The 20565-nt window shown below is 38.1% G+C and overlaps 1 protein-coding gene across 1 annotated transcript in view; it reads right to left on the bottom strand.

The window, feature by feature from the left end:
• Window positions 1-20565, bottom strand: part of lrp1bb (low density lipoprotein receptor-related protein 1Bb) — a 235286-nt gene that overhangs the window by 14458 nt on the left and 200263 nt on the right. The window contains exons 61-83 of the mRNA XM_068328763.1: window positions 20361-20549; window positions 20070-20218; window positions 19736-19829; window positions 19314-19430; window positions 18701-18820; window positions 17858-17977; window positions 15073-15189; window positions 13852-13958; window positions 12313-12445; window positions 11656-11762; window positions 11311-11443; window positions 10364-10486; window positions 10032-10154; window positions 8800-8943; window positions 8400-8534; window positions 7387-7506; window positions 6960-7201; window positions 6502-6725; window positions 6098-6204; window positions 3909-4025; window positions 3501-3674; window positions 1497-1622; window positions 1000-1164 (exon numbers count right to left, since the gene is read on the bottom strand). Of these exons, the coding sequence (XP_068184864.1) occupies window positions 1000-1164; window positions 1497-1622; window positions 3501-3674; window positions 3909-4025; window positions 6098-6204; window positions 6502-6725; window positions 6960-7201; window positions 7387-7506; window positions 8400-8534; window positions 8800-8943; window positions 10032-10154; window positions 10364-10486; window positions 11311-11443; window positions 11656-11762; window positions 12313-12445; window positions 13852-13958; window positions 15073-15189; window positions 17858-17977; window positions 18701-18820; window positions 19314-19430; window positions 19736-19829; window positions 20070-20218; window positions 20361-20549 (3186 nt within the window). The remainder of the gene's footprint in view (window positions 1-999; window positions 1165-1496; window positions 1623-3500; window positions 3675-3908; window positions 4026-6097; window positions 6205-6501; window positions 6726-6959; window positions 7202-7386; window positions 7507-8399; window positions 8535-8799; window positions 8944-10031; window positions 10155-10363; window positions 10487-11310; window positions 11444-11655; window positions 11763-12312; window positions 12446-13851; window positions 13959-15072; window positions 15190-17857; window positions 17978-18700; window positions 18821-19313; window positions 19431-19735; window positions 19830-20069; window positions 20219-20360; window positions 20550-20565) is intronic.

The raw sequence follows: 20565 nt of genomic DNA on the forward strand, positions 1-20565 counted from the left end.
TTCCTTTGCTTTATCCCAAAATTTTGACTGCTTGTAATATAATGAATCTTATCATGATAGATGTAATACATTCTGTTAATGAGCATAAGTGATTACCCTGGCTTATTTTTATGTCATGCAGAGCTCTTTTAGTTCCAAACAGAATTTTTAAAAAAAGCTTTAAATTAAAAAAAAAAAATCCTGTTGAGCAGACATATTTTCCAACAGACAGGAAAAATAAACAAATTTTATTTTATGTTTTAAAAAGACTGGCAGGGACTAAAAGATTTTGGGGAATAAACATTTAATTAAAACTATCACTAATCAAAAGCCCACATTTTTTTATCTCTCCAACTGTAATGCAGAGCTGCTGTGACTCACTTGAAACCTAGTGCTTGGTTCCTTATTTTATTTACTGGGTGTCACTCAAAGTAATATAAAAACCCAGAATCACTTAAATAGTGTGCTGTCATTATAAATCATTTATGTGGGAACACTTTTCTGCATGAGGGCAATTTCTGCTGTAATTTTGTTTTTTTTAAGAAATAGAAATGGAGATGTTGTGGATAATTGCAAACACTGGAAGGATAATGTACAGGCTTGAGAATCAATAATAGCATGTTTTAATAGGGCTGTGCATCCTGATTCAATTCCACTGCTGACAGTTTGGCACATTCATAAGCACTCGTTTAAAATTGTGGGGTAGAACTGGTTGTTCCGGAAGCCATGGAAGCATTGGAGGAGGCCTTGGCACGAAGCAAATTTAATATTTGAGGCTTGTATGACAGGAGCAGCAATGAAAAAAAACTGCTCAGCTGGCCGAAGTAATGCAGTAAATTTGAGATGAGGTGAGTGAGGCGTGGACGTTTAAAGGAAGACAAATGTGGTTCAGTGCCATCATGTGTTGGGTCGGAGTGCAAGAGGAAATAGGCTGGCAAAACGAAATTGAAAACGCCTCGGAAAATTTAGTCTTTTCAAAGCAACTGGACGAGAAAACAAAAACCACTTATTCAAACTTACCCAGGGGTGAGCCCATGCAGGTGCCTCCATTTAGGCAGTAGTCTGTACAATGGTTGACCTCACAGCGCTCTCCTGAAAAGTCAGGCCAGCAGTAGCATCTCCAGTCGCCTTTCTCATTGGCTAAGCAGCGGCCTCCATTCTCGCAGGGGGGGCGGCACAGTTCACCTTCACAATAGCAAATTCGAACTCACTTACTCTTATGCAGTGTGAAGCAGTCAATCACATCAGACAGCAACAACAACAGAGGTGTGAACCTGAATTTTTGAGCAGATAAGCATTCACAAAAAGTCCATGTAGGAGGCATCACACAAAACATCACTGTGAATTATGTTCTGGTTCCACACTGGTCAATTTTGATTTTAGCGCTGTATTTTGACATGTTTTTGGGGGTCACACAAGGGTGTCCACTGGGTGCTAAATCTTTCTGTGAGCCGCACTGCTTTCCTGCAACAACGACACACTTAAACTGTGAAAAGAAGGTCCAAAATCAGCTCTACCTGAGATGATGGTGTCGCTGCAGGTCCCATTGACCAGTACCTTTCCCTCTGGACAGGTACATCTGGCACCCGTTGGGTTGAGCAGACACATGAAATCACAAGACATTCTCAGGCAGGGATTTGGCACTGTGGAAAAAGAAAAAAAGAGAGCCAAGAAGATAATCTGTCAATCTGGCATGAAAAGAAGAAGAGGCCCATTTGTTTGTGAACAAAATGTGTTTGTTCTAGCTCAAAGTAATTTTTTCCAAGTGTTTTAATTCCTCTGCTGAAAGGTGTTATTTTCTTGACACACACACACAGAGGCTCAAAGCGTAAAGCATATAAGAAACTTACCATCATTCAAGTTGAATAATCAATGATTGTGGAATGTGCTCAGAATTTTCCATTGTCTTTTTGATTAGACAAAGGAAAATTCTGCATACTACTGCATAACTGGGTAAACAAAGTGATGTGAAAATTGCATGAGAAGTCCTCTGAATTAATAATAAGTACAAACAGTTACTCAAAAAAAAGGTGAGCTGTACAAGGTTTATTGTTCATCAGGATACAAATGGCCAAGAACTGATAGGCAATCTCATCTTAAATTATTATAGTAATAATTATTGTTTATTATTGTTATTAATTATTGTTATTAATTATTAGTACTTATACCCTTTATATGGCAAGTCACTAATAGTCACAATATAAATGTACAAAATTTATAGCAATAATAGTTACTGCACAGATTTTGAAGCAAGATGGGATGAAAGCCCAGAACAAATCCAAATAGAAGCTATCAGGTCTTCATGTCATAGCTTTTGCAGGCTGTGCACATCGTCTGCCCACAGACTGCACACAACATGGCTTGGCTAATGAGTCCCTATGGAATACAACAGCTGCCCTTTAAGTGAAAAACTGACCAAGACTGAGTTGTCTGATGCTCTGTAACCATTAAAACCAGAGATGTAACAGATAAGGAGAGTTGGTCTATTATATGAGGAAAGTGGGAGGAAGGACAAAATTGTATTGACTCAGTGTCCATCGTCGCCCAGTTTGTCTTGCCTCACTTAAGTTGTGTCTGAATCTTTACCTATATTCTACTACGAAAACCCAGGTGACACATATTGATCATAGTTTTGACTTAAATACTCTCTTTTCAATAATAATAAATTTGTTTTTTAGAAAAAAACAATTAAAAAAAAACAACCTTAAAGCTTCCCTGTTGAATTTTTGACCATCACGGATATAGAATATTTGTAAATGGGTTCACATTGACATGCAAAACAGGCCATACACATTGCTGCCATTCATTTTACTACATTCTGCTGATTTGCATATGACGGTAACTGCACAGAGGAACATTGTTAGCAAGTAAACATGGTTTGAGTAGTGCAGGTTTTGAGGATTAAATGTATTCAGCTCATTTGATTGACCTCAAGGATACAGGTAATTTATTTTGATGAGCAACACTAAATGTAATCAGAAATTTTGTTGACAATATTACTCCGTAGGGCAAAGATTCAGTGGGTCTTTTAATAACTGGTCTTATATCTGTCACAACAACTGTTAATAAACTCATTTTATGACCCATGGCTTTATTTGCCAATACGCTTTAGTCTGTTACATGACTATACCACTGCAGCACGCAGGGCATTATCTGTTGCTGATAAGCAAGTAGGTCAAGTAAATAGGATACAGATGTAGTTGTCAAGGACAAATATTGAATGTCAAATAGTTTTGTTCCCCATGTTTTGTTAATTACCTGAAATACACTGTGAGCCGGCCTTATGTAAACCTAATGGGGGATAGGCAATAAAAGAAACTCAAAGCATAAAAACTGGAAATGAAATCCAAAAGTTAATATGGATGAAATCAATATAAATAAATTTTAAAGATCTTATGAGAGGCTGTTCTGACTTGACAATCCCTATAATGCATGTCTGCAGGTTCTCAAAAGATAATTATGTACATATAGTATTACTCCCCAAAATTCAAAATAAGAATCTGACTGTCAAGACCACTTACCATCTTGTTGTTTGTAACGCTGAGATATTAAAACATTTGTGGGCTTCTCCATCCCCAAATTAAGAAATTCCACTGGTTGCGTGCCATACTTGTGAATTCTGAAGATCTCGTGTTTCAGTCCAGTTCCATAGATATAGTCTTCAAATAGATCAATTCTGTATGGTTGGGAAATTCCTATGAATTCAGCATAGAAATGAAGAAAAATGACATCAATCATCCCTTGTGAAGACAAAAGTTCAGATCTCGTGAGAATGTGCTGCGTGGGCAGACCTCATCATTTAAAAGCTTTCTCTTCTGAAACAAATAAGCAGTATCACTAATTACATTTGACAAAGATAGATAAGGAAACCAAAGTGTATGAGGAATAGTAGCATAAAAGAAGAACTGGTGTTGTGTGTTTGTCTTCACCGTGTCTGTCACTGATTGTCACCAGAGGGTCCGAGCCATCCAATCTCATGCTCCCTATCTGTGAGAGCTCAGGATCCGCCCAGTATAATCGTTGGTTGAAATAATCAATGGCAAGCCCTGTGGAGGGGGTGAAGGAAAGAGATTTATCTACCTGAAAATTACACAGGGATGATCGTGGAATCCCTCGTTGCAAGACAGGTTAAGATTTGTTGTAGCAGTTCAACAGGACACAGAGACAGGCCTTTTGTTTCTACCTCACTTTCACTATTTGTATTCGACATTTGCCGAGCCTGTATCTGCCATCTTGCTGTGCATTGCAACTTTGAGCGAGTGTAGGTGTGCTTAGATTATAATTTTAAACCAGTGGCTCTTTTGCATCCTCCCAAATGTCTGAATGCATAATTGAGCACCTGGCTCGAATGTTTAAATAGGTTTGCGTTTTTCCACCGATGATGAATTCTTCTTTCTGTAACTGAGACAGTGCACGAGGCCCCTTGAATTAAAGGAGGCCAAAGCAGCTCTTCAAACTAGATCAGCACTAAGTGTCTCCCAACAGACAAGGGGATGCAAGGTATTCCATACTTTTATTCTGCTGCCCTCTGTAGCTTTAACTGCCACGTTATAGCTTTGAGTTCCAAGTTGTCTTCAGTCAGTGGACTGTTTCTGCGCTACAATACACAGCGTACAGTTGGAACAGCGGCTCTTGTTTATTTGGTTTACTGATAACATATATTTTGGTTATTGTTTGCAGAAAGAAGAGGCACTTTATAGAAAACCTGATCACCTAGAACTCCAAATTTGTAATATCCCTGGTTTATGTATCACAAACTTCTTTAAATCCCTCAAAAGATTTTTTATGAGATTCAAGTTATATAGTGTCAGGAATTCTTCTGATCCAAGCCCTTGTGGACTTTGCATTCAGCTTGGACTCACTGTCCTTTTTGAAAAACCCACTGATGTCACAACTTTAGCTTCATCACAAATGTTGAGATGTGATCTCCTAAGATTCCTTGACAAAAGATAGGATCCATTCTTCCCTCTACACGCATAAGTTTTCCAGTACCCAATGAGACAAAGCAGTCCAAGAACATTACTGAATGAAACTTACTGAAACTATCTGAATGATTTTGAGCAGCTGGAGTTGACTTGTGAGGCAACAACAGTGAATTTTGAGTACATTTTAGACTGCAGTAGTAGTATTAGTGACTTTTGTATTTAAAAAAAGCTAAATCCCTCAAATTGAAATGTCAGTAGTTCTAAGAGTTATTTGTTAATGGAAAACGCTTGAACAATATAATTTTTTTAAAATTAAAAGCTGTATGACTTTTGATGACACAGAATCTGTGTATAAATTCACTAACCAAAACCTTCTGTCTTCAGTTTCTGTCCAAAGCATTTCCTGTCTTTGTCCCTGCATTACAAAGTAATGCATTTATCACCTAGCAACGCTGAGAGCTGACTTCTCTAAGGCAATGATTTGCCATGTGTAGGAAAGGAGTAGTAATGGTGAGAAGAGCAGTGGTTAATTTTGTAAGGACTAAAATCTTTGTCATTAAAATAAAATTTCATGCTCTATGTTTACTTCCGATGAGGGAAATACATTGAGCCGGTGCACCTTGTTTTTGTAAGAAAAATTGAAACGTCACAAATATGCAATAAATCTTGGGAAATAGAGGATGATGAAGGACTCATCATTTGGATTTTTTGCAGCCCATGAAAGGACAACTAACTTTGAGAGCTGCACTTGAAGGAGGGACAGGTCTTGTTATGCAGCTGTGATGAATTTGGTCATCAAAATGCAGCCTTCAAAAGACCCAAACCCTAACCCCTGAATTGGTGATTTACTCTTCTCTACAGGCATAGCCATTTCAAAAATACTTTGAAAAGGAAAGCAGTGGCGAAATATTATGAGGTGGCGTAGCAGGATTTCATGTAGAACCAGGCAATGAAACAGATTAATGGAAAAAGTGGTGCGTCTCCTTCAACATCAGAACTAAAATTTCAACTATGCAAGGCATAAAAATGTAACACATAGCAGAAGACGAAATAGCATTAATTTATGTGTGGCTTGATATCAATAAGAGAGACTGATCTGTCAGTCAGATCTGTCAGAAACATTCAACATTTTCAAAATATTCTGAATAAAAATAAGTAAACTAATTCACATGTCTTTTAAAAGCAGGACCTACCAGTGGGTCTTCTGGTATTTCTGTCCAATAGCACCCTGCGCAATGAACCGTCCATGGCTGATTCTTCTATGTGAGAGTGATCGCCTATTACGCTCCAGTACATCATCCTACAACAGACAGATATAGAGAAAAAGGATTATTAACCTCCCTGACATTGTGTTGTGAAGAAGAAAACAATAAATAGCAAGCATGCAACCTCTAAAGGCTCCGTGGACTTTTGTAAATGTTTTAATTCTTTGTGATGGCATTAAAGACTTGTGCCTAATGCTATAATATTTGTGCTGACTATTTGGTGAATTATTGGTTGTTGAGTCGGCTAATGAAAAGTCTCACAATCCATTATCGGAGTGATGTATGATGATCATATGTGCAGTATCTTTGCTCGTGTTGGAAGACAGACTCACCCTTTGGCTGGGTTTACAACAATAGCGTACGGCTCCCCAGCTATGTCAGTAATCAAGCGTGTGCAATTTGGTCCCTTCAGTTGCCCCACATTTATGGAATATCGTAACTTAGTCCAGTGGGCTGTGTAATAGCTGAACCAATGCATCCGAGAGTGATCAGTCCAATAAATGTTGCCTGTGATCCAGTCAGCAGAAATATCTCTGGGTCGACGGAAATCTGAACACTGAAACCAACAACAGCGTCAAAGTCAGGTGCACTCTTTAACTTTTACATGGGCATTGAGTCACATAGTCTCATAAAAGACATATCAAGGAGACATTTAAGATGTGTAATCTATTCTAAATATCTAAGTTCATCATATTTCATCATCTTTCTTACACAAACATTGAAATAAATAATGACGCCATTTTAACAATTTTCTATATTGCTTGGAAAAGCAAAGAATAGATGTACTTACAATGTTCCTGACATTTGTTTTAGTTTGAATTCTTTCTAGAGCGTCTTTGTAGAAAATTCCACCAGGATTGAATTGGGTAGCCCAGATAAACTTCTGGTGGTGGAACAGAGCATCCATGCCAATAATACGGGCATTGTCCTCTATGTGCGTGAGAACTTTGTGTCCATTGCTCTGGTTAAATGGATACACAAAACTTCTGATCTCAGTGTCATTAGCTATGTAGAGCACACGATCCTCGGGTCCTGTCCGGTATTAAAAAGAAAGTGAAAAGTTCAAGAAAATTTCATTTGGGTACCAGAAAATAGATTAAGAAGTAATTGCAAAGAAATGGCTTTCAACATTGCATTCATTTAAAATTGAGGTCATATCATCAATTACAATGTAAACTCAGAACAAAGGATGCTTCATCGTAAACAAAGGATTGTACCTTTCGCTATGCAGTTACTGTTGATCTCCTTGTAATTTCGGTCACATACACATTTAAAAGACCCCTTTGTGTTTGTGCAGTAATGAGGACATGTGTCAAACTGCAGACATTCATTTATCTCTGGAAAAAAACCAAGAATTTTAAGAAATTAATCAAGTATAAACGTTCTAAAACTACTTATTCCTATTTTCTATCACTGAAACAACAAATGACATTAGGCATGTCCAGTCAGTTTAAGGCTAAATATTGCTGAACATGTTAGATATGGACATTATCAAACTTTCCATTTTAAAAGCTTTCAATACATTAGTAATATGGAAAATCTTTGCATGCAGTAAGACACATTCAAATCAAGAGTGATAAGTTACACACAAAATTCGCTTGCAGAACAGTGTAAAATTACAAGCCAAATTGGACAAGGGGGGATAGAAACTATACTACACTATTATGGTTTATTTTGCACTAATATTTTAATCTTTGTGACATCATTAAGTTTAATCACAATATTACTGTTCTTTTGCAACTTAACAGTAAATGGTATTTTAGATGTCAGCATTAACAGTATAGGATACTATAGTCAGTAGGTGACCTGTCAAAAGGATCTCAACATAATGGGGAGACTGTCACTTTGGAACTAAGCCTGCCAAGAGACCAGGGGCTTTAGTTTGACATGTTTTGACACGGCTTGCTAGGAGTGAGATATCCATATTATTTGTGTTCATTTACACTGTTTTTCACAAACTGGCTGATCTGCTGCCAGCAAATGCTCTGACAACTTCATATTGTTTCTTATTTCATTTATTCATATGTTAAATGACAAATTATCTATTCAACATTTGTATTCTGCTGTATTTAGTAGGAAATATATTAACTCCATATGATATCCTTGACAATGTAGAGGCTAAATCGTTAATTCACCAGACGAGTTACAAATGTCGTAATGACTGACGTAGGGATGAGCGTACTGCTAACTATTATAAAGTGGAAAAAGGAGTATAATGATTACACATTACCTTCACATTGTCCTGTCCTTTGGTTCCTCTTAAAACCAGATCTGCACTGACATACAGCATGAACATTTGTCTGGTTGCAAATTGCGTCTTCTCCACATGGACTTGTTTTCTTTCCACATACATCTCCACTGGAGACTACAAATAAAGACAGGAAATTGATTACACTTCAGTCTCCTGCATCTTAGACACCTGCTGTGATTTTCTTTTGATGTGCAAAAGCCAAGAGGCCATCATTGTCTTTCATGTGGTCTACAACAAGGATATGTACATATATTACCATAAATATCAAAATTTCACATTACAGATGAGGTTATTTCTGAGCTTCCTGGTGATACCTTCGTGATATTGTGTTTTTTTAATCTCTTTTGAGTGATTCTTTGATCTGTTTGACTGCACTTACAAGCCTTGCAGTCTTGCTCGTCCGAACCACCATCACCGCAGTCGCTGAAAAGGTCGCACTGGAGTCGGATCGGAATGCAGCGTTGATTACTGCAAGTGAATTCTGTCTTCCCACAAGGCCTAGGCCTCCCAGCCACCACCTCTGCTTCAGTACACACAGTGTCAGTGTTGAAAAGACAGGAGAAACTGATAATGTTGCTCATGCATATATCCACAAGCAGTCTGTATGTAATGCCATAAGTATTATACAATTATGTCTTTATAATTACATATTTACCATACTGTACTGAAATAAATGTAAATCTCCTATTTTACCTTCGATATAACAAAATAAACAAGAATGGCAATTTTAAAATTAAAGTTTATAAACAATTATCATCGAGATTACATTTTAGTTTTCATACATATGTTTTTATGTTAATTTAATTAACTGTGCTGTTGTCAGCTGTCTTCACAGAGTTCACAAAAAAAGGAATGAGCTCAGCCACCACAAGCTGACGACAACAGAAGTGGAAAAAAAGAACGAAGTGAGAGGGAGGACAATGGAGGGAATGGAGGGGTCAAAGTGAGATTGAAAGGATGGATGGGGGGAAGAATTATACAATAGTGAGAGTTAATGGAGTGAGGTAAGAGATGGATGGATGTATCAATGGAATCAGAGAGGAAGATGAATGGAGGACAGAAGGAACAAAAGAGTGAAAGGTGAGAAAAGAAGTGATTTGTTCCTTCCTTCCTTTCCTGCCTGCTCTGCTCTGATCACCCTGGCAAGCTGTCAGCGGAAAAAAACCCATCCATTTTTGATATACAAGAAATACAAAAATAAAAGTAAAGTAAATCAAGACTGCCTGTAAAATATGTTATTTACAAATTAAAGAAGATGCTTAAATTTAAAAAGGACTCACTAAATATTAATGGTGGCTGCAAGCTTTTACTGCTCAATCAGATAATTGAATAAATTTTAGATTTGAAATGAATATGAATATTAATCATATGTAAATATACGAGTACATTACTGTTAACATTTCTTATTCTATTTCCAGCACTGGGTCGACAGTTTTGTTGAAGATATTTCAAGGTTCTCTTTAATGGTGAAAGCCCACCTGCTTTTTCATGAGCCACAAACCCAAGACGTACAAATATCAAATAATAAAAGTAGTAGAACAACAGACTTCTATTATAATTTCAATCACATGTTCACATTTTTGTGCAGATTTCAGCGAATTCCTTGCTCACCACACTCTTCTTCGTCAGAGTTGTCGCCACAGTCATCCACTTTATTGCAGACCTGGTCTGTGCGCAGACACACATGATCATTTCTGCAACGGAACGGCCTTGTGGGAGGGCACGGTAGCTTTGCTGAGGATGAAAAGACACAAAGAAATCTAATGGACATGTCTTTCAAAGAAAAGAAACAAAAAAAAAAAGGACAAAAGAAACAACAGCTTGAAATCTTGCATGAAATGACAATGTAATTTTCCCTCTTGGGTAACAGAAAGGTAGCGGCTTATAAAATATGCATCAACTGCCTTCAAAGGAAAGCTGTGTGAGTGAGAATTTCAACCTACCACACATGTCCGCATCTTCATCTGAGTTATCTCCGCAATCGTCCTTGCCGTCGCACACCCAGGTGTGGAGTTTGCATAATGTGTTGTTGCAAATGAATTCATCAGCGCGACAGAAGAAAGCACCTGCAATTAACCAGAATTTCTGAATTACAGTCCACAATAAGTTGTAAAGGTTAAAGTATCTGAGACAATTATTATGGCAGGTCATTTTACATAATGATCCAGAAAGCCCTGGATCATTTTCCCTCTCTATTTATATCATTCAAATGATCTTAAATCTGTCATTTCTATTACCTTCATGATAGAGGTTGTGTTTTCACTGCTTTTTCTCTGTCACTTATTTAATTATCAGGATGTCTCAAAAAGTTGTAAACGGATTCTAAATTATATTTTGTAGAGATGTTGCCACAGGAATGCGAAGAAGGTGATTACATTGATGATGATTCACATCAAGGTGAACAGACCTTTTGTCCTCTTTCCTTGACTGTGTGACAGTTTTTGGAAAATAAAGCAATGAATTAAATGTTGGCTCCGCGGTGCACTGGCGTCGTGCCTGGAGTGTCCCCCGCCTCACGCCCTGAGACTGCCAGGATAGGCACTGGCTACCCCGCGACCTGCGTTAGCGGATTAAGCGGATTTGGAAAATGAATGAATGAATGAATGAATTAAATGTGAAAACTAGAGCACACATATTATTGTTAGGTGGTGAGAGGGAGTCGGAGGACCCGCAGAGAACCTGTGAAATGATAGGGAGAACATAGAAAATTCCCCGGGTGGAATTGAAGCAAGGACCTTCTTAATGTGAGGCATCAGCGCTACCCTCTACGGCAGCACGGTGGCTGCCCATTTGCAAATAAGTCTTGTTTTTTTTTTTTTTTTACCATCGACTATCAATCATCACAAGAATACCGAACCACAATAACATGAGGATCCATCCTCATGCTTACCCTGGCTGCAGTTTTCCTCATCACTGTGGTCCATGCAGTCCAGCACATCATCACAACGCCAACGCCGAGGGATGCAGTGAGCACGATTCAGACAAAGGAACTCATCCTCCCTACACTCCTTCACACAGCCAATCTGTCAAAACAGAAACACTATAAATCATCTACACAGTCTATTCCACTGATGTCAGCTGAAACCAAAAGAGTGAATGATGCATATTTTAGCCTGGATTGAACCATGATTGGATAAACAGCTACTCTCCACTGATGCACTGTATACTATAAAGCTGCACTATTTATAAAGATTTTTGTCGAGGGGGTTGTTTTATTGAGTTTTGCTGCACTGACCTCATCTGAGCCATCCAGACAGTTGTCATGTCCATCACACCGCAGGCTGGCCGACACACATCCTCCGCTGGCACACACGTACTCGTTGATGGAACATGAAGGGACTACTAAAGAAGGGAAAAGTGTTTCAGTCAACAACAGGACTCCGCTCTGCTGGAAATCACTCAGGTCAAAGTCTTTCTGCTTCTCATTACATAAGCAAGTGGAAAAACTTCTAAGTGACTGCAAATGTAGCTTTAAGAGGGAAATTGCTATAACCCACCTAAAGTTTATGATGGCATTCTCCTGTAGGTCAGAAATCACCTAATTTTACCTCTACTGTTGCTAATCTCTGTGTTCATGGCATCATAGTTAAGACACCACCAAACCTTAATTTATTCTCATGAAATCTGGATTGCCTTCTTCTATATTTAAACATGACGGTCTTTTCATATTTGTCAATACTGTGGTTTTTTTTTTTTACAGATTGTGATGAACTCAAGTGGCTGAATGGCATTCAGTACCTCTCCCATCTATTGGCAGTTTTCCCTTTCAAGCATACTCTTGGGGGACACTAGGTCCGTATACTGGACCGGTTTATACATCAATTTGAGCTTGCAAATTCAATTTAGTCACATTTTTCTTGTTTACAAGCCAGAGTACATTTTTTTCTCACACCTGTTCCTTGGCAGTTCCTTTCATCTTCTCCCATCTTACAGTCCTCTTGGCCATCACAGAGCCACTTGAGCGAGATGCAAAGGTTGTTGTGGCACCGAAACTGGTCATCCGCACAACGCTCCTCACAGCCTCTCTGTAAAAAGATTCAGTGCAATTGTAATTCAATCCTCTGGTGTGAGGGCACTTTAGTTTAATATCTCATCTAAAATTCATCATTTTATCATGCCATTATATCCAAGCACTTTGAATCTACAACGCAGTGTCTGTTTTTCGAGGATAATGACAATGGTCCAACAACAAGGTGAAAAGAAATGATTTGACTAAAACATGAAGTTGATTTTAAATGTCAGAAATCCTTTGTTGAATTGATGGGTCTTTGAAAGGGTTTTACCGAAGTCTACGTTTGACAGAACCGTTGAGATGTTTGAATAAAGTAGATAAATGTAATAAAAAAATGACAACCAAAATGACATTTTGTAGTATTTTCCATCAATATTGTCTACATTGGTCTACATTCTCCAGATATTACATGGAGACTTCAGATTTCTTTATGCTGTACTACAGCTAAATGTGAGGGTTTTGTGATGAGGAAGAGAAAACTGTGGTAGAGTCTACAGACCAGTCTAGATATAATTATTAGCATGTTTAGAAGTTAACTGAAAGACAACTTTTCTTAAACCTTTTGCCTGCATCAACCCAGAATGCCGAGACAGGAGAAACACACAATAAAGGGTTGATAAAATATACATGTTTGGCAAGCAACCATTAAATTAACAAGAATAATGAATGACAATAACAAGCATTATTGCCATTCATTATTATTCTTAATTGTCCTTGACTTACGCATTGTACCATGTGATTACCCCTGATGGTGCACTGGTGCATTTATATGAATCCTGCAAAATCTTTCTAAAACATGTGAGGCTGAATAAGAGTGTACATAAATTAACAGGTACCGCAATACACACTCTAATTACATACAGAAATATAAATAAAATACAAATAATTTCAGAAATTCAAACATTTTTGGATAAATCAAGCAGCTTTTTTGCGCCAAGGCATAGAAGGTTAGGATTTTCAGAAGCACATTAACATCTGAAGGTATTTGATGCACCAATATCAGTTTGTGCTACAATAACTCATCACAGTAATGCTTTATGTCCAGAATTGTCCGGGAATCAAAGAATAGTTTACAAGTAGGAAAAAAGCTCTTTCCCTTGCAATTTGAAAACTGTGTGACTGGGATGCAAACTGTTAAGTATTATTTACAGTCCAAATTGCAAGATTTAGTCTTTGTGCATTGATATACGTAAGTGCCTGTATGTTTGTATTCACAGCTTCACAGTATTGCATTCATATAAACAGACCAACACTAATGGTCTGTAGTGTTGATTTCGGCAATAAAAGTATATTTTCTTGAACTGTCGTATTTTATTCTCTGTTTACAATCTAGCTAATTTCCACCTCATTAACAGCTATCCTATGGATTTGCATTGGTCTTCGTTTTGAAAGAAAACAGTACACATCTCAAATACTAGCCTCATCTGAATTATCCAGGCAGTCGTAGTCTCCATCGCAACGGAATCGGGAGGAGATGCAGTCTCCACTAGCACAGGCAAAGTCCTTGTGGTTGCAGGTGACTGGCTCTAAAAAGAGAAGAAACACAAAAGACGCAATACTGTGCCAAAGTGATAATTTTCCCAGTATTGCAAACAACAAGCATACATCCCCCTGACAGTTATCAGCCAAATGTTCTGTTTCTACAGTCATAGGCTAATGCTTTGGCAAAACCTTCATTTCATCGAATTAAGAGTCATTTTGTATTTGAAGTGGAGAAACTGGCAAAGCTGATCAAAATGTAAATACAGTCATGTCTGCTCTCAAAGCGGAAGGGGTGGGGAGTGGGTATGGGGGGTATTTTCTGAAGCCAAAAGTCTTGTATCTGCCATTTAGTGCAAGTCTATCCCCTAGGACAATATTAAGGTGCAGCTAAACAGCTGTATCAGATCCAATGTCTAAGCCCTCCCCTTGTTATCATGGACTGTTAGCCAATGCAGGCTGACTAACATGAGTTGCACTGCAATGAAGGTTCTCAGCAGGCATTGCGGCAAAATCTGATTTGCAACCTTCACATGTCTGCAGCTTTAATTGTGTATGATTCACCACTTGAGTAGCTTTTATTTCTATTTTAAGTGACGCTAATACATACAGAGAAAAAGAAATCTAATAACTCGCAAAAATAATGGTTCAACAGAAAAAGATGTGCGTCACCTATGGATGTACAGACAAATTGCTTGACTCACATGGACAAGAACTGGAACGAACAGAACAGAACAGGTGAAAGCTAACAAGGTGAACTGTCATTGCCATTTCACCAGCTTCATCACTTGTGAAAGAAATTAAAGTTTTCTTCCAAAAGTGATGGATCTAGTTCAACATAAAAAGAACATGAACTTGGTAAGTTAGAGAAAAAAAAATATTCAAAGAACTCAGGCTACTAAAGGAATCAGCACAGATGAAAAGACTTTATTTTAAAGAAGGGGTTGAGCTTGGCTAACTCAATAATGGAAACATTTCCCGGTATGTGCAGACACAAGTGTTTGTGTATAAGTGACAGAGAGAAAGAAGTGGCAGAGAGCTTATGGTGGTGGAAGATGCATTCATGTGTTCAATTCTTCACTGCTTAAGTGTTTGTGAACAAAAACAGTGAATATAACTCAACATAGAGAGCCGAGAGAAAGAAAGGAGACAGATACTCACTGCAGTTCTTCTCATCTGAGTTGTCTCCACAGTCATTCTGGCTGTCACACCTCCAGTGGTCTGGGATGCAGTTGTTATTCTCGCAGCGAAATTCATGAGGTCCGCAGGTCTTTTCATCTTTTTCATCAGGAGCAAACAAACACGAAGATGGAAATGGCTTCAAAGAGCATGAATATTAATAGTCTGCTAGCTATCATATTTTCTATGTGTAATCATCGTTTCCTCAGGGCTTCCCTGAGCAACTCTGACTCCAAGTTCAAAACACAGTGTGCACTCCAGAGCCTAACACACCGCAAGATGAAATACCTGACTGTGCTACCAATCATCCTCAACAGACTTTATGACACAAACTTGGCAAGATTGAACTTTCTTCAAGAAAGCATCCAAGACAATTTCAGAACAAGTCAAATCCTGAAAAATTTGTTTTCTACTTCGTTACATACGCAAGCCAAACAGGGTTTGTGTCTGCAGACAATAACATACTGATATTTTAAATGTCATCTCTTTCAGACAACAACAGCTGGTGCTGATATAACACCACAGCTTCTGTTTCTTTGATACCGTTCATTTGAAGTACCATACTATTTAAAATGCCAAAATGATTAAAATAAAATTATTAACAGATGTGGCTTTGTAGAACAAAGATGACTTATTTTACAAGCAAAACACACATCTTATGTGTCCTGCAGAAAGAGTTTGCTGAACTCTACAATTTACAGTGATGGCAGAACAACTCTAAAATCTACTAAAATCTGAATCTGAACAAAAAAGAAAATAAACCAGGAATGAATTTCAGTATAGAAATGTCAAAATAACATGTTGAAATTCTTACAGTAGAGTGCATGTTAATGACAAATATGAGTACACATTTTACCAAGTCTCGAACTAAGGTTTTGTCAATGAGATTCAGAGATCTGATCACAGTAAAATAGCACAAAAATGATCACACAAAAAAATAGCATCAAATTTGCTGTGATAGGACCTAGACTACATCAGTTTTTAGATAGAAAGGGCATCCTAATGTTAAGCATTCCAGATATTGTCTGATCTAAAATGACTGCATTAAATTCAAACAAATGAGATGTTCTAATGTTTTTTCCAGCAAACCGATTTTCAAAGTCAAATGGCGAGCTTTCACTTAAAAAAGTGTTCTCTCTGCCGACATCATTGAGGATAATGGCCGAGGTAACACTGTTATCACTTAGGGAAGAGGTGCGTGTAAAAAGAAAGGAGGCAGATTCTGTCTGGATCTCTTTCCAACATGACAGCGGGAGGAGAGAATCAGGAGGGAAAGCTGAGAACAGCGGCAAAACACACCAGGCAGGGATTCATTAGGAAGCAGCTCAGTCACTTACAGCACATAAAAGACGTGACACAGGTTAAAAAAAAAAGTAAACATTTCCTTGCCAAGTCAGAGCTCATTACGGTGCTAACAAGTGAAACTTCCCTTAACAGTCTAAGGAAATTCAAAGTGAAAATAAAATAGATATGAAGCAGAATTAGTTCTCCACTGCACTCTGGAAAGTTTTGAAGGTGACAAAGACACTGATGAACATTGCAGATACAACATTACTTAGCTGTGTCTTATCAAGTTAAAGAATTTTATTAGGTGGAGGTTTCAGGAATCAAACATTATAGCTTGTATATTCTTTATCAGCATGGCACTCAGAGGAGTATATACTTTATATAGCTGCATGGCTGATCAATTTTACACTAGACTGTTCAGCTCGCCTGATTCAAGGCTCACCTCTCCATACTGTACTGTGTGAATCAGTTCAGCATTTTCTCAGAACAACACAAGTAGTAAAAATCTCTGTCTAGAAGTGGAAAAGAAATAAGAAAATGTCTTCGATCAGCCTCTTGAGATAGATGGGAAAGTTCTTGATCCATACCCCGTGTTGACCCACAATTCCTCTTACTGTCTTTCTGCATAATCCTTTTTAATATAAAAGCATTCAACCATGAAAACATAATATCCTTAGAAATAAAATTGTTCTGCATCTCTGTTAACACAAAATCTAAGACATACAGTGAACTTTTAATGTTTGGAAGTTATTTCGGTGAAACAAGCTGTAATTCATGTTGTGATTGGTGACAGAGGAGATACTCAAAGCAACAATAAGTGCAAAATAAGCATCATGTGTAAAGTATAGGGATAAAGGGGGTATGGCATATGATGAATAAGAAAGACAATACATGCACAATAAAGCTGAGAGCCATGGCATGCATCATCTATCCTCACACAAGATGTTACTGACGGCTGAAGATGCCATGAAGAATAGTGGCTTCGATAATGTAGTTGCATTTGGAACAGAGCAGTTACACTATAGTTTTATAGTGTTGGTCTTGAGTAAAGAAAACATGTTCTTCAAGCAAATAAAATCATTACGTATAATGGTAAAAACCTTGTATATATTGAGGAAGAAAAGGTTTTTGTTGCTGTTAAACAGCTCAAATAAGAAGAACGTTGGATTTAAATTGAAAATTGAAGCATTGAGAAAAATTTAAAAAAAGGACTTTTCATTACATTTATGTCTAGGTCAAGTTAGCATTTAACATCTGTTAAGAATTTCTGTGCTCATTATGCTCTTATTTATAAAAATGGTGGCTATACTTCGTAGCTTCCTCTTGCACACAACACAGGCAGCGAGAACAAGCTGAAGGACTCGTTGGAACAAGGTGAAGCCAAGTGTAAAATTAATTCAGATTAAATCAGATCCCTCCCCATTTAACAAAACTAAATTAAGTCATGTGATTCATGGTTAAGTAGATTTCTACAGCTCACCACAATTAGCCTCGTCTGACCCATCGGCACAGTCGGGGTCTTCATCGCATACCCAGAGTTTGGAGATGCAGTGCATGGATGCCTTGCACTGGAACTGTTCTGGGGAGCAGGTGCTTTCAGCTATAGGCAAAAAAGACACAGTGTGTGAATGATGGGGAATATTAGATAGGTAGAATTATGGAGTTTTCAAATTTTAATATACATTATTGATTTGAATAATCAACAACACTACAATCGGAAGAGGACCAGTAAAGAAGCCATTCATTTCTCAAAAACGCTCCTCATATACCTTTTCACTACTTTATGATATGCAGGTTGCAGTGATTGCTTGTTAGAAAACATTGTTTCTGAGAGCGCTTTCAGCAGTGAGGTAGTCATTACAAAATTGCATTTAAAACCACATTCAATCCCCATGTAAGTCTGAGAAGGGGTGAAGTAATTAGCACTACTTTAATTAAAGCGTCTCTTTCTCCTCCTTAACTTTCTAGCATTCTCTCCCTGACTCTCACCCCTTTTGCAATCACATGTAAGAAAAATGAGGTGGCCTGAAAGACTTGAATGGGGTGTGATATTCTGATGAGTTACATCATGAGAGAGGAAATCTGTTCTTATCTTCTCTGTGATTCAATGTCTAATCCCTTTTCACAGGAACAGGCCATAACAAGGATTACCTTTTGGAATACTTAATGAGGACTGTGCAAGTTTAATGATGTCACATAGTCTGTCCCAGCAAGGTTTCGCTCCAGTGTTTGGAGAGACTGAACATATTTATAAAGTCTTAAAACTCAGCGCAGCCAATTTTATGACAATAAGCCTGATTACAATGATGCTGGGCATGCTTACGGCAGTCGATCTCATCCTCTCCATCACCACAGTCATCCTGACCATTGCAGCGCAGATTTAGAGGGATGCATTTCTGTTTCCTGGTACACTTGAACTGGCCAGACAGACAGATGTATGTTTCTGAAGGAGAAAGTATTTAGAAGCAGAGGAAGAAACAAGGGACACCCATCAATGCTAATGTTTCAAACATTGTTATACAAATCTTTATTTAAAATTTCAGGTCTGCCTTTGAGTGAGTTTTTCCTTACTCACGATATCTGAAAGTAGAGGCTATACATGTGAAGAAGGAGGACCAACGCTGCTACTCATTTTGATTATATTCTGTCACTTATATGGTTTGCTTTATCTGACACTTCATGAGTTTTTGTAAAATTTGCAATTTCACAAAGGCAAACAATGAGAGTTTTGCTTTTTGAAAGGCAAATTATTGAACCATTTAGTGAATTTAATGAGTTTTCTGTTGACATATTAATAATTTAACTAATGCCAAGATGGTGAAATAGTGCCAAAATAAAACAGCAAATCAGACCGTTTCTACCTGTAGCCAGTTTTCTTAGAAAAGCAGGAACAGATTATAAATGTTGCAGCTTGAACTATTACAGTAGTTCCTTACCACAGTTAGCTTCATCTGAGTTGTCACCACAGTCATTCTCTCCATCACAGATGAAAGGAGGAAGAGCACAGAGGCCAGTGCCACATTGAAAACGCCCAGGCTGACATTTAAATTCCGCTGTTTGACAGGAAACAATAAGGACATCTCAGAGAGTATAATTTAAGACTTCAATCAGAGGATGTAGAAAGATGGTACCGAACTCAATGTGAAAGAAGTGAGACCAGGTGATAGCACTACAGTGAATGCTAAAACTGTTAACAAAACAAAATAGGATCACCGTAAAATAGGCAACATAGACAGAGGCCTTTCAGCTCCAATTCAGTTTTAATAAATGTCAGAGCTACCCCACAAATTAGGAGTTATGGGATGTCTTGTGGTTCAGTATTATATGCAAGCAAGTCTTGAAATAGAATGGCACTCACGGCAGTCAGAAGGTTCGTCTGATCCATCCCCACAGTCATCCACGGTGTCACACTTCCACCAGAAAGGGATACACTCATCTGTCCCACATCGAAACTGTTAATGTCACAGACAAAGATAATACACAAATAAAAATATAGCCAACAGGAATTTTGGCTTACTGTTTGAGCTTCAAAGTTCTTCAAAGCCAGTCTAAATCAATACAAAACTATATTCTAAGACCTACAACTGAAGTCAGTCTGAATAGAATAATGTGAATTGCCGTTGGGGGGGGTAGCTGCAGACAAAAAAGTTGCAATATGGTGAAATGTACAAGGGAACAGAAATGTGACTGACCTGACTGGAGGTGCAGTTGGAGAGGCATGTCTTGTTGTCAGCAGCCAAGTAAAAATTAGTGGGACAGGCACATTTGTGTTCCCCACCGGGAGACAGGAGACACAGGTGGCTGCATCCTCCATTTGCAATCTGACACTGGTGTTTGGGTACTGAAGAGAATGGCAGACATATAAAACTACATTCACACTATATTACACAAAGCATTTCCTTCTCAACACTATAAAGGTGGCCCACAGCAACTGCTCAGCATGGGAGGACAGAATGGACATGAGCGCCAGATGGATTTCATACCTTCAGGCTGGCGCAGGGAGTGGTAGACCTTCAAAGATTTGATAGCTTGCCAGGAGTTAAGGAGCTCCATCCCTTCAGCGCCGGTTGTCTTGTGAGCACGTCGTAATGATTTGGACTTCCCGTCCGTCCAATAGACAAAGTCCTCAAACACAGTAAGTGCCATTACCCCATGGATGTGATCATAGGAAACTGAGGAGGGACAAAT

The sequence above is a fragment of the Antennarius striatus genome, chromosome 12 (genome assembly GCF_040054535.1).
Source record: "Antennarius striatus isolate MH-2024 chromosome 12, ASM4005453v1, whole genome shotgun sequence".
Lineage (NCBI taxonomy): Eukaryota > Metazoa > Chordata > Actinopteri > Lophiiformes > Antennariidae > Antennarius > Antennarius striatus.